At 43.4% G+C, this 14,436-nt stretch overlaps 1 protein-coding gene across 3 annotated transcripts in view; it reads left to right on the top strand.

Moving 5' to 3' along the window:
- The window catches only part of MAP7D2 (MAP7 domain containing 2), a 112,435-nt gene that overhangs the window by 85,299 nt on the left and 12,700 nt on the right, over positions 1-14,436 (top strand). For all 3 annotated transcript variants that reach the window (XM_042974968.1, XM_042974967.1, XM_042974966.1), the window contains 2 exons: positions 5,083-5,351; positions 5,952-6,084. In XM_042974968.1, coding sequence (XP_042830902.1) covers positions 5,083-5,351; positions 5,952-6,084 — 402 coding nt within the window. The remainder of the gene's footprint in view (positions 1-5,082; positions 5,352-5,951; positions 6,085-14,436) is intronic.

Below are 14,436 nucleotides of genomic sequence, written 5' to 3'. Positions count from 1 at the left end.
GGTCATGGGAGGGGGGATTGGATAAATGGGTAAGGGGCACTAAGGAATCTACTCCTGAAATCATTGTTGCACTATATGCTAACTAACTTGGATGTCAATTTAAAAAAATAAGAAATAAAACAAGTTAATTTAAAAAAAAAGGAAGTTCCCTGGGGACAGGAGTTTGCTCCAGTACCTCTAAATCAGAATAACCAAGTTGAGAGGTCTAAGGAGAAGCAAAAATTTCTTGGTTTTTAAGACGCTCAAGGAGATAATTTCTCCCCAGGTGAAAATTAATGGCTGAACCACACTGGGTATGGACTAGGTCTGAGAAATGTGGGAAGTCAGGTAGACTGTAAATAAGTTCTTGAAAATCCAGCCAGACTCCACAACAGTGGAAAAGAATGGATCCTAGTTGCCCACAACCAATGGATAGATCTCAGGAACATAGTGTTGAGCAGCAAAAGGAATTGTAGAAGAATGTCAGCAGTATGACATTTATATTGAGGTCCCACATGTGCAAAACTAGCCAGCTTGTTTTCATGGATATAAATGTGCTAAAATGATTTTTAGAAAAAGTAAGAAAATGGCAGATATAAAATGCAAAGTAATGATGGCCTCTGAGTGGGGTGTGAGGGAGGGGGTCAAGAAAGGGCACACGGGAAATTCTAGCATATTTACAGTGTCATTCTTTGGAACTAGTTGTTAGGTGTATGGGTATTTGTTATCTCATTCTTCATACCTTCAGATTTTATAAATATTTTTTGTACGCTCGATATTGAAAAAGAAATGCTTGATTCTTAAAATGATGTCACACACAAAATAAATCCCAGTCCGAGTGGCATTTTCAACCTTCCTTCTCTCTGTGCAGACCAAGTGTGTGTGATCTTTAAAGAATACTGGAAGCAATGTGGCTTTGAATGGTGGTTTAGTTAGTTCCTTTGAACCCCCATCCAGAAACTCAGACTGGTCATGTGATAAATGCCTCTGACAGGACATTGTTCTACTCCAGGATCTCAGATAAATTAAGCCACTGTTCCGTGGCTGTGCATATTAATGGCATTGCTCTTTTAAGCGCTCAAGTTTATTTCCATTGTTTGCATTGTTGGGTACTTGTATGGGTTTTAGAAAACTAGCTTCAGCAACACTCTCAAAGATGTGGATGGAGCATAGCTTCCTTCTTGTAACCTAGAGAGAGGAAATCAAGTGTGGCCAAGTGCGTTCACCCAGCCCGTCCCTGCCTCTGAGTGTTGGCACCGCCTGTACTCACAAATTCTTCAGTGTGAAATGTTCTCTAATGGTTTCAGGTTGTTAGAAATATGTTCTGAGTCACCTTGGTCATTACACTGAGGAATGTTTCAGTTATCTATTGCTGATGTAGCAACCCAACCCCCGAAATTTAGTAGCATAAAACAACCATTTGTTATTAATTCTCATAGCTCTGTGACTTGGGCTTACCAGAGGGTCTCTCTTGGGGTCTTTTGTGTGTTTTTTCTGTAGGTTGACTTGGCTTCACCTGGTGGTTTTCACCTGTGGTCTTCCATCATAGATTCATTGTCACCTGGGGCTGCAGTTACCTAGGGCTTGACTGAGCTGGAGGTCTGAGATAGCCCATTCACCTGACTGGCAGTTGATGCTGGCTATTGGCTAGAGCTCAGTGGGGGCTGACAACCAGAAAAGAGTGCCTACACATAGCCTCTCTGTATGACTTAGGCATCTCACAGCATGCAGCTGAGTTCCAAGAGGGAGGGAGTGTTCCCAAGAGTGAGTGTCTCCCAAGGACAGGAAGTGAAAGCTGTCAGGCCATTTAAGTACTGGGCCCTGAATTGGCACAGCATTCCTTCTCTGCTCTGTTTTATTGGTCACAGCACTCAGGCCAACCTAGAATCAGTGGGATGGGGGAAGAAACTCCAAAGATCATGTTGAGTTGGGAGAGATATTTTTGTGACCGTCTTGAGAAAATACAGTCTGCCAAAGATAATCACTTTGAGATCTCATGCCTGAGATCAATTTTGTATCAGGAACCTAGGTTAACTTCACTTTATCATGGATTTTGAGAAACAAAGTAGATTCTGTGTGTCCACATGAGTGAAAAATTAAGACCAGGTTGTCGGCATGGCCCCAAATAAGTACCTCCCACTCAGAATCATGGGCTCATGGAAGATTCCTGGAGCCAGCCTATTCCTTCAATGGTTGAAGATGTTTAATCAGTCATTACTGGGCATCATTGTATACATCTGCATATATGGCGTGGTTACTCCTGCCTACAGATGAGTGTCTACTGTGGATCAGGGCTCCTGCCTTGACAGTTTACCAGTTGTTTTTGCCACCACCATTGTTCTCAAATAAGTTTTTACATTCTTATCTGCAAATTTTCTTGAAAAGGATAATCACAAATGTTAACTTATGCTCCTTCCTCATAGCCATACTTATACATTTACCCAGTCTATAATCCTGTACTTTTTCAGTTTTACTAGAGGATAATTTGAGTTTAGATCAATTTTTAAAAGCTTATTTATTTTTTATTTTAAAAAATGTGTTGTTGTTTTTTTTTTATTTTGAGAGAAAGCAAGCAGGAGAAGGGCAGAGAAAGAGGGAGAGGGAATCCCAATCAGGCTCTGTGCTGCCAGTGCAGAGCCTGGTGCAGGGCTCAAAACTTATGAACTGTAAAATCATGACCTGAACCCAAACCAAGAGTCAGATGCTCAACCGACTGAGCCACCCAGGTGCCCCACCTTTTTATTTTTAAATCCTCTCAGCCCTACAGAAGAATTACAAGACTAGAACAGAGAATTCCTGTATGCTTTTCATCCTGTTAATGTTTAGCCATATTTGCTTTATCATTCCCATCCCCCAACTCACTCACGTTCACTCTCTATAGACACACACACACACACACACACACACACACACACTGATTTTTTTCCCCCAGAACATTTGAGAGTAAGTTGAAGACATCATGACCCTTTACCCCCAGGAATGAAGAGGTTCTTTTGTGTAACCACAGTACAATTATAAAAATCAGAAAATTTAATTTTGACATGTTATTGTTACTTAATTTATGGTCTATATGCAGCTTTTGCTAGTTGTCCCAGCGAGATCGCTTATAACACTTTTTCCCCAGTCCGGGATCCAACACTGGCTCCCACACTGCATTTAGTTGTTTTGTCTCCTTAGTCTCCTTTAACTTTGAACAGCTCTTCAGCCTTTCTTCTCCATGACCATGACATTTTTATTTTTATTTTTATTTTTTTTAGCAAAATGGGTGATGGGCATTAAGGAGGGCACTTGTTGGAATGAGCACTGGGTATAATATGTAAGTGATGAATCACTGGGTTCTACTCCTGAAACCAATACTACACTGTATGTTAACCAGAATTTAAATTTTAAAAAATTTCAAATCAGGTTCAAGTTGTATTAATCAGGTCAGGTGATCACAATATTGTGTGGCCTTCAGTCTGGCTTTTACTAAGAGAAGATGTTTTCCTGGGCACTCAGAGTTGGCATTTTAGCATGAGAGCATCATTGGAAAACTGGCCTGTATCTTACCTGATCCGCATACCACTTGAGGATTTTTCAGCTCAAGACCAAGTACAGTGTTGATTTAATCATAGTTTTCCCTTACCACCAGGATCTGATCAGGTAACTCTTTAAGCCTGTGGTAATAAATGGGCCTTTAATATTATGTTGAATGGCTGTTTTTCTTGCTGTTTTCATAGATCAAAAACACTTGAATATTGGCAGTTTCATATGGTTCAATCTGCTACAGGATCAAGAATGACAATTTATAATTTATATACAGATTACTGTATGTTCTTCCTAAAGGAACTCTGCAAATGCTACCTCCTTGAGCAAACATCTGGGTAAACGTAGCTTCCAAAGCTCCTTCAACAGACATAAGATAGGCTCCTGCATTTTTTAAAATGTTTTTTTAATGTTTATTTATTTTTGAGAGAGAGAGAGAGACCAAAGCAAGAGGAGGGGAGGGGCAGAGAGAGAGGGAGACACAGAATCTGAAGCAGGCTCCAGGTTCCGAGCTGTGAGCACAGAGCCCAGTGCGGGGCTTGAACTCATGAACCACAAGATCATGACCTGAGCTGAAGTCGGACACTTAACCGACTGAGCCACCCAGGCTCCCCCATAGGCTCCTGCATTTTAACAAAGTGTTATTTCCCTGAGTAACAATAGGCTTGTCCTCAGCTTTCACATCTTTCCAATAACAGGAGAGATTCTTTTAAACCTTGATAACCTCAAAAGAAAGACACCTCCTCTCCCCACCTTTTGTCTGAGTTTGTTCCTCAGCATTTAAAAAGGAACTGGATATCAATCATATTTCAGTAAAGGTGAATTTTTTTTTATACACTTGATCTTAGCCAAAAGGCCGAGAAGCGATGGGTGAGTTTTTTTTATAAAAAGAACCTGGGGACTTTGAAGACATTATGTTGAGTGAAATAAGCCAAACACAAAAGGATACATATACTATATCATCCCACTTCTGTGAGGTATCTGGAATAGTAAGAGTCCTACGGACAGAAAACAGAAGGGTGGTTACTAGAGGCTGAGGGACGCAGGCATAGGGAGTTAGTGTTTAATGGGTATGCAGTTTTGGGGATGGCTGGTGGTGATAGTTGCATCACTTTGTGAGTGTATTTAATGACACTGAGCTGTACACTTAAAAATGGCTAAGATGGTAAATTTTGTTACATGTTTTTTGCCACAATTAAAAAAAAAAGAGCCAGCTCATCCATTGCCATATGCTGAAGCCAGATCCAACCCTAGTATTCAACTGAAAAGTGGTAGGACAATGCCTCACATTTTATCCTTACATTGTCAGTCAGACTTAAATGAGGTCATGACATGGCATTACCAGCTGGGCTTCCTAAAATCATGTCCCTTCCACCAGGGATACCTTGTAGATTCCATATGTTCCTGTTACAGTGTGTTGGTACTTTGAGGACTTTTGAGTGTGTGCTAAGCCTTCCATTTGTTCTTCTTGAAGGATGAAAGTGTTCAGCTTTTTGGAACCAAGCATCTTATGAACAGAGAGAGGGTTCTCTGGTCAGGCCCAGTAGTCATCGTCTGGGCATGTTTTTGGTTTTCCAGGACAACTTCAAAAGCATATCCACAGTCTCCAAAGAATGTGAAGCCACCATACCCAGGGTCTCCTGTGAAGTACCGCTCTCCCACCTTTCCCAGCCTGGAAACACCCAAGAGGAAAGCAGAGAAAGAGAAGAGCAATAAAGAAAGGGAGGGTGCCCTGGCCCAGCAGGCAGCTGGCCTGCATGGGGAAGAAGCCCCAGAGAAGCACGTGGTGGACAAGCATGTCACGGAGAAGCATTTGGCCACAGGAGGGAAGACCGAGGGCAGTGGAGGTAGGTCCTTCTTGTTGATGCTGCCCGCAGCTTGGCTTTTCCAAGCTAGTTCTCTCTCTGCCCGGATCCACATGGGAATCTCATGTTTGAGGGAAGGAGGGAGGGAAGGAGATGTTTCCCTGGGACAACTTCATGACCTCATGCTCTTTCCTCGGGCTTGCACATTGCCCTTGAGTCCTTCCCCTCGGTCTCCTACGGGTCCCCTGGAGGAGGGACTGACACTGGTCATGGCTTTGGAAGCTCATGGGGGTGTTGAGCTGCATCCAGCTAGCATCTGCACTTCCCACAGAGAAGGTCTTCCTTCAGTCCTTCAAGCTTCTGTGCTAGATGCAGTGAGTTCACTCAGAGTGGCACTGCTGTGGTGGCTCCTGTGGGTTGTGCCAGCCACCATGTCTCTCCTCCTCACCTTTCCACTACCCTCCACTGGGAGATGCATTCAGGGTCGTAGCCGGCCCATTGCAACTTGTCAGTGGCTGATTGTGCTTGTCCTGGCAGCATTTCCCATGACCCATTGGGTTGGATTTTTTGTTTCCAAGTGGCAGCTTACTCATGTGAGTGCAATCACTGTTTCATTTCCCATGATCTTTTCCTCCGATGCAGCCTCAGGGAAGCCCACGGCAGGCACCACTGATGCAGGAGAGGCTGCAAAGATCCTGGCTGAAAAGAGACGACAAGCCCGGCTACAGAAAGAGCAGGAGGAGCAGGAACGGCTGGAGAAGGAAGAACAGGACAGGTATGGGGCTGTTCAGAGTTTCATTGCTATCTTCTGTAAAAGGCTGTGGGTAGAAGAGCACCTAGGTGGCTCAGTTGGTTGAGCATCTGACTCTTGATTTCACCTCAGGTCGTGATCCCAGAGTCATGGGCTCGAGCCCTGTGTCGACGCTGAGCATGGAGCCTGCTTGGGATTCTCCCTCTCCCTCTGTCCCTCTCCCCTGCTCATGCACACACACTCTCTCAGGCTCTCTTCCTCTCTCTCAAATAAAAAAAAAAAAAGGCTGTGGTAGAAAGAGCAACTTACCTTTGTTTCTAGAGTTTGGGTATTGACAAAAGATTAACAGAAAATAGGTCTGCATGGCAGGTATTCAGGAGACTGCTTCTTCTACTAGATGTAATTAACATTGATGGAACTTTGCTCTTTTAAGACTACCTGGAAACTCCTGCCTAGCTCCCGGATCTAAATGTTACCAATGGCTTCCCATTCTCCTCTTGGACTCTAGAACCAGCCAGACCTCATAGAACTATCAAGGGAGTTTGGACTTAGTTCATGAAATGAGGTTCTCCTTCAAGACAGAAGGTTCCAGATGGAGAGATCTTGATTCTGCTTTCCAAATCATGTTTTTTTCCTTAAACTATCCTAACTTGCACCCCCAGGTGAGAAGGAGGAGGGTTGGAGCAGAGGCCACTAGATGGGGTGGAAGCTGACATCATTATCCACAAGCAACAAAGTACAGGGACTCCGATCCTGGAGCATGACAGAAGACATCATGGCAGTGGTTCCTAAATTTGGGGGGGGTATCAAAACTGTACAGGGAAGGCAATGGAAACACACAGTCCTAGGCCCCATCCTGTTTCAGTAGCTCACCAAAGTGTGAGAACCACTGCATTGTTAGTACCAGGGCACTTGGTCAGAGTACAGACAGTTCTGCGTTTTCTGATCTTTGTGTTCAGAGAAAAATGCATGTTGGAAGACAAGGTAGATTTTATCATTAAATTGATAAGGAAGCTTTCAGGATAATCACAGAGTACAGTCCAGTGTGATTTAGAGAATTAACTTTACAGGAAGCAAGCCATGCTGCACCATTTCAAGACTGGTACTCAATTCAGAGTGATAAATAATAGAATAGCCTTCATCCTTAAGTGACCTTGGCAAATCTTTTGTGATCTTTAAATACAGGTTTGCTGATTTTTTTTAAGGGTGGGGTCTTAATTTGTCTTTTCTTCAGATTCTGTACTTCTGATGATTTTCCCACCTCCAGCCTTTTGGTCAACAGTGACAGATCTTTCTGTTGAGTGGTGTCTTTGGGCTGGTTTGAGTGGGCCATAAAATGTGTGAAGAGAGGTCACAGGAGGTAAAGATGAATCTCAGGACCTCAAATGACAGGCCTTGGTGATTGCAGGTTCTGAGCAGGAAGTAACGTATTTGTGGCAGTATGCTTAGGAAAATGAAGTTCTTTACTTACCAGCGATCATCCTCTCTTTCTCACATTTCCTGTACAGCCCAGCTCCTGAAAGAACTGATTGTACTTCCTGTCTGTATTTCCTCAATTCATGTTCAGACCTCATGCTCATCATTCCTCCTAATTGCCAGACTCCTAATCCATTTCTATGTTGACTTTGACCTTGTCAAGATTGCCCTTGCTTGTTTGGCCTCTCCTTCTCCATCTCCTCTGTCTGCCCCTTATCCCCTCACTTGTTGCCTGGGCTCCCAGCCCTTGCTCCTTGGCCAGCTTCACCTGACAAGCCCTCCCTGAGCAACGGTCCTCCCTCTTGATCAGCCATTTTCCTTGGCTCACATTTCACACAGCAGTTTCATGTTGAGCATCTGGTGTGCTAAACCAACTGTGTCCTCATCTCCCTTCTACCCTTGTTTTCCCTTTGCCTCATTTACCATCTGTTTCTGAAGCTAATTTCATCTTGTTTTGTAAACCTTCAGTACTTCCTGGTACAAGGGAGGCTCTAACACATATACAGTGGTGACCTCTGAATCTGCGCCTATTGCCCAGTGTCTTGCTAGGCCTGTACTGTCTGCTACCATAGCCTCTAGTCCCATGTGGCTACCAAGATGCAAATTCACTAAAATGAAGTAAAATTCAGTTCTTTGGGTATACTAGCCAGATTTTAAGTGCTCAATAGCTACATGGCTAGTAGCTACCATATTGGATAACAAATCTCTAGAACATCTCCCTCATCACAGAAAGTTCTCTTGGATAGCAGTGGTCTAGAGAACATCCCAAATGCCTTATGATTTCATTTGAGTATGTCCCATGTGCATCTCAAGTTCATCATTAACGTGTGCAGAGTAGACGTTATTGTTTTTTTCCCATACTTCCTTTTCCTTTCACAAGCTCTGTACTCCCATTTCTCCAGGCACCAGAATCAGAAGTCTCAGCACCAGCTCTCAACTCCTTCCTCCCCTTCCTCCTTGTTTTCAAATGTCAGGTTTTTTGACCTTGTCAGAAGGTCACTTGTCAGGTCTCTCTGGGCTGCCTCTTTGGCATTTCTCTCCTCTCCCTTTCCTTCCAGCCATTCCTCTCCTCTGAGCTCTGGCCCCTGTTGTTTCTCATCTGGACTTTGTCTGTGGCATCCCAGCTGACCTGTCTGCTCAGAGCAGGAGTTTGTCCACTCTCTACACTGGGTCCCCAGTGACTTTTCTCAAATAAGTGTCATTGTCCTGCTCCCATCCTTTAATAAACCAGCATTTCCCTGCCCACATAGGCCATCTAAACCCATCAGGATGATGGTGCCCACCCTTCATGGCCATGACCTGCTACCACGTGTCCCTTTGCCTCCAGCAACCTGGGTACCAGCCTGCAGAGCTCCCTGACATGCCCCGATCGTGTGGTGCCACACCTCTACATCTCTGCTTTTCCTTTGCTCCACGTGGACTCCTGCTTCTTCTCACCAGACACATCTTCCTTTCTCCAGACCTAGGTCAAGCCTTGCTCCCTCTCTGTAGCCTTTCTGGCCTGCACCTGGGAGAGAACTGAACTCACCTACTCTTTACCCTTCCTGAGCCCAGCCATTCAGCTGACTAACATAGCCTTCTCTGTTCATAGGCATGCTTCCCCCTAGTATGCACCTTTAAAAGGCTGGGGTACAGTCTTTGGACCAGTGGTACTGCCACTCAGTAAATGTATGAGAAAAGCAGAGAAGGAGAAAGAGGCCCAACTAAGAAGCCATTGCAGGCACGGCTTAAGAGAAGGCAAGGGCTAATGCAGTATGTTGAAGATGGACCTGGAAAAGTGAGTGTGAATTCAAGACAGGTGGTCCAGCTACCGTCTGCAGACTTGCACAAATCAACAGAAACGGGTGCATTCAAAGTCAATGCTAGCGTTTGATTCTAAGGACTTAGGAGAATGGTACACCCAATAAAAGATAAATGAAGGACAGAAGGAATTGGTTTTAGAGGACAACAACTATCCATTTGGGTTTTTTTATTGTTTACTTACTTATTTTGAGAGAGAGAGAGAGTGAGCCCATGCACGCAAGAGCAAGGGAGAGAGAGAATCCCAAGCAGGCTCCGTGCTGTCAGCACAGAGCCTGACTCGAGGTTCCATCTCACGAACCATGAGATCATGACCTGAGCTGAAATCAAGAGTCAGATGCTTAACCAGCTTAGCCACCCAGGTACCCCTATCCATTTGATTTTATATAAATCAAGTTTAAAGTGCCCGTGAAATATCCACGTGATGGGAAATGGAGTCAACACCTGGGGCGTAGGTAAAAATAAGAGCAATACCCTTGACCCCAAACTGATTTTCCTCTCTCTTGCCAGATAGGAAGCTTTGCATAGCACCATGTGGGTAGAGAAAAAGGAAAGTACCAGACAGCCTGGGACTGGAGAACAGTGGTGATGGATACAGCAACAGTCGAGGCAGGAAGGGAGAGCTAGGGCGACACAGCCTCACACATGCAGGGCTGTGGCAAGGTCTTGCAGGAGGGACATTTAATGCTGTCTGTACCTGCACAATATGCTAAGATTGAGGAAAGGCTGTTGGTCTCAAGGTTAAAAGACGAGCTGAGATTTTAGAGGGAAACCATGGAGAAGGGTGGAGACATGAGCCAGCTTGGAGGTGAGAGGGCAGAGGCTCTGAACATCAGTGGCATGTTAGGAGGCTGTGAGCGGAGGGGGGAGGGGGTGGAGGAGAGTTGTTTGGGATGCTTAAGACCTGAGTGTTTGCCGGCCATGGAAAAGCACATGTTTAAGGGTGAGCTGATGAAAGGAAGAGAGGGGGATAGTGAGAGGAACACAGGTGCTGGAGGCCGTGGGATTCATAGCACAAGTGGTGGCATTTATAGTCTTTCACATCTAAGCAGAGGAAGAAAGGGGAAATTTTCTGACCAGTAGTGCCACAGAGAAGAGAAGATAAGGAAGCCCAGATCAGGTAACCCCAATCTTGTCTGAAAGTGGTTGGTGATGCCATCAACTAAAGAGGATGTTGAAGACTGAGACTGAGAAAAGGTAGAAGTTCAGACTGTTTCCACAAGGATCTGAGAAATGAGGGTAAAAGGTTGGAGTGGCAGCTGAGGCCAGGACCAGCTGGCCAGTCAGCCTTGTGTGGGCCTTACTCTCATGAATGCTGGCAGTCCAGGAGGGGCACAAATGGTCAGGGAGGCCACCCAGGCTTGGAACTGAGCAGCAGAGTGGCTTCCATGCCAGCCCCACAATGCTCAGAAGGAGGTCAGAGGCCTGGGACACTGCGAGAGAAGAGGGAACGGATGCAAGTGACCATGCAGCACTCCTCTGGGCAGGTCAGGAGAGAAGGTGCTGAAGGACAGGTTGAGGGCAGATCAAAGAAGGGGAAGTTCAGATGTGGAAGATGAAGTTTTTTGTTTTTGTTTTTTATAATTTAACTTTATTTTTTATTTTTTAAAATTTACATCCAAATTAGTTTATAGTGAAGCAATGATTTCAGGACTAGATTCCTTAATGTCCCTTACCCATTTAGCCCTTTCCCCCTCCCACAACCCCTCCAGCAACCCTCAGTTTGTTCTCCATATTTATGAGTCTCTTTTGTCCCCCTCCCTGTTTTTATATTATTTTTGTTTCCCTTCCCTTATGTTCATCTGTTTTGTCTCTTAAAGTCCTCATATGAGTGAAGTCATATGATTTTTGTCTTTCTCTGACTGACTAATTTCACTTAGCATAATACCCTTCAGTTCCATCCACGTAGTTGCAAATGGCAAGATTTCATTCTTTTTGATTGCCGAGTAATTCTCTGTTGTATATATATACCACATCTTCTTTATCCATTCATCCATTGATGGACATTTGGGCTCTTTCCATACTTAGGCTATTGTGGATAGTGCTGCTATAAACATGGGGGTGCATGTGTCCCTTCGAAACAGCACACCTGTATCCCTTGGATAAATGCCTAGTAGTGCCATTGCTGGGTCATAGGGTAGTTCTATTTTTAGTTTTTTGAGGAACCTCCATACTGTTTTCCAGAGTGGCTGCACCAGCTTGCATTCCCACCAACAATGCAAAAGAGATCCTCTTTCTCCGCATCCTCGCCAACGTCTGTTGTTGCCTGAGTTGTTCATGTTAGCCATTCTGACAGGTGTAAGGTGGTATCTCATTGTGGTTTTGATTTGTATTTCCCTGATGATGAGTAATGTTGAGCATTTTTTCATGTGTCAGTTGGCCGTCTGGATGTCTTCTTTGGAGAAGTGTCTATTCAAGTCTTTTGCCCATTTCTTCACTGGATTATTTGTTTTTTGGGTGTTGAGTTTGAGAAGTTCTTTGTAGATTTTGGATACTAACCCTTTATCTGATATGTCATTTGCAAATATCTTCTCCCATTCTGTCAGTTGCCTTTTAGTTTTGCTGATGGTTTCCTTCGCTGTGCAGAAGCTTTTTATTTTGATGAGGTCCCAGTAGTTCATTTTTGCTTTTGTTTCCCTTGTCTCCAGAGACGTGTTGAGTAAGAAATTGCTGCGGGCGGGCAAGATCAAAGAGGTATTTGCCTGCTTTCTCCTCGAGGATTTTGATGGCTTCCTGTCTTACATTGAGGTCTTTCATCCATTTCGAGTTTATTTTTGTGTATGGTGTAAGAAAGTGGTCCAGGTTCATTCTTCTGCATGTCGCTGTCCAGTTTTCCCAGCACCACTTGCTGAAGAGACTGTCTTTATTCCATTGGCTATTCTTTCCTGCTTTGTCAAAGATTAGTTGCCCATACGTTTGTGGGTCCATTTCTGGGTTCTCTATTCTGTTCCATTGATCTGAGTGTCTGTTCTTATGCCAATACCATACTGTCTTGATGATTACAGCTTTCTAGTATAGCTTGAATTCTGGTATTGTGATGCCTCCTGCTTTGGTTTTCTTCTTCAAGATTGCTTTGGCTATTTGGGGTCTTTTCTGGTTCCATACAAATTTTAAGATTATTTGTGCTAGCTCTGTGAAGAATGCTGGTGTTACTTTGATAGGGATTGCACTAAATATGTAGATTACTTTGGGGAGTATCGACATTTTAACAATATTTGTTCTTCCTATCCAGGAGCATGGAATCTTTTTCCATTTCTTTGTGTCTTCTTCAGTTTCTTTCATAAGCTTTCTATAGTTTTCCGTGTATAGATTTTTCACCTCTTTGGTTAGATTTATTCCTAGGTATTTTATGGGTTTTGGTGCAACTGTAAATGGGATCGATTCCTTGATTTCTCTGTCACTTCATTGTTGGTGTATAGGAATGCAACCGATTTGTGTGCATTGATTTTATATCCTGCAACTTTGCTGAATTCATGAATCAGTTCTAGCAGTTTTTTGGTGGAATCTTTTGTGTTTTCCATACAGAGTATCATGTCATCTGCGAAGAGTGAAAGTTTGACCTCCTCTTGGCCGATTTGGATGCCTTTTATTTCTTTGTGTTGTCTGATTGCAGAGGCTAAGACTTCCAATACTATGTTGAATAACAGTGGCGAGAGTGGACATCCCTGTCTTGTTCCTGACCTTAGGGGGAAAGCTCTCCGTTTTTCCCCATTGAGGATGATATTAGCATTGGGTCGTTCATATATGGCTTTTATGATCTCGAGGTATGATCCTTCTATCCCTACTTTCTTGAGGGTTTTTATCAAGAAAGGATGCTGTATTTTGTCAAATGCTTTCTCTGCATCTATTGAGAGGATCATATGGTTCTTGTCCTTTCTTTTATTGATGTGATGAATCACATTAATTGTTTTGCGGATATTGAACCTGCCCTGCATCCCAGGTATAAATCCCACTTGGTCGTGGTGGATGATTTTTTTAATGTATTGTTGGATCCAGTTGGCTAATATCTTGTTGAGGATTTTTGCATCCACGTTCATCAGGGAAATTGGTCTATAGTTCTCTTTTTTAGTGTGGTCTCTATCTGGTTTTGGAATCAAGGTAATGCTGACTTCATAGAAAGAATTTGGAAGTTTTCCTTCCATTTCTATTTTTTGGAACAGTTTCAAGAGAATAGGTGTTAACTCTTAAATGTTTGGTAGAATTCCCCTGGAAAGCCATCTGGTCCTGGACTCTTGTTTTTGGCAGATTTTTCATTACTAATTTGATTTCCTTACTGGTTATGGGTCTGTTTAAATTTTTTATTTCTTCCTGTTTCAGTTTTGGTAGTGTATATGTTTCTAGGAATTTGTCCATTTCTTCCAGATTGCCCGTTTTATTGGCATATAATTGCTCATAATATTCTCTCATTATTGTTTTTATTTCTGTTGTGTTGGTTGTGATTTCTCTTTCATTCTTGATTTTACTTATTTGGGTCCTTTCCTTTTTTTCCTTGACCAAACTGGCTAGTGGTTTATCAATTTTGTTAATTCTTTCAAAGAACCAGCTTCTGGTTTCATTGATCTGTTCTACTGGTTTTTGTTTTTTTGTTTTTTTTTTTTTGGTTTCGACAGCATTAATTTCTGCTCTAATCTTTATTATTTCCTGTCTTCTGCTGGTTTTGGGTTTTATTTGCTGTTCTTTTTCCAGCTCCTTACGGCGTAAGGTTAGGTTGTGTATCTGAGCTCTTTCTTCCTTCTTTAGGAAGGCCTGTTTTTTGTTTTTTGTTTTTTTAATGAAAACTTTTAAGCACACAGGAGAGAATAGCAAAACCCCCATCCTTGTCCACAGATGGAGTAAGTAGTTCAAGGCTGAGCATGTGTCAGAGATGTGCAAGACCCTCACCAGCGGCCAGTGACAGGGATAAAGGATGCATCTGCTAAATGTTGAATGATGACCATGATGCATAGGTTTTTGGTACTTTCTCCCTGGCAAGGAAGGGGGATGGGTTTGGAGTAGGTGACAGGAATAAAAACAGAGGGGTGAGAGAACTGCATGCAGTTCTGGAGTTGTGAACTCCAGAAGGAACTTGGTAATGATGGCAAGGGCAAGGGGGTGGGGCAG

The sequence above is a fragment of the Panthera tigris genome, chromosome X, assembly GCF_018350195.1.
Source record: "Panthera tigris isolate Pti1 chromosome X, P.tigris_Pti1_mat1.1, whole genome shotgun sequence".
In the NCBI taxonomy this organism is placed as follows: Eukaryota; Metazoa; Chordata; class Mammalia; order Carnivora; family Felidae; genus Panthera; species Panthera tigris.
The sequence above is the reverse complement of the archived record's forward strand: the minus strand, read 5'-3'. Positions and strand labels throughout refer to the sequence as shown.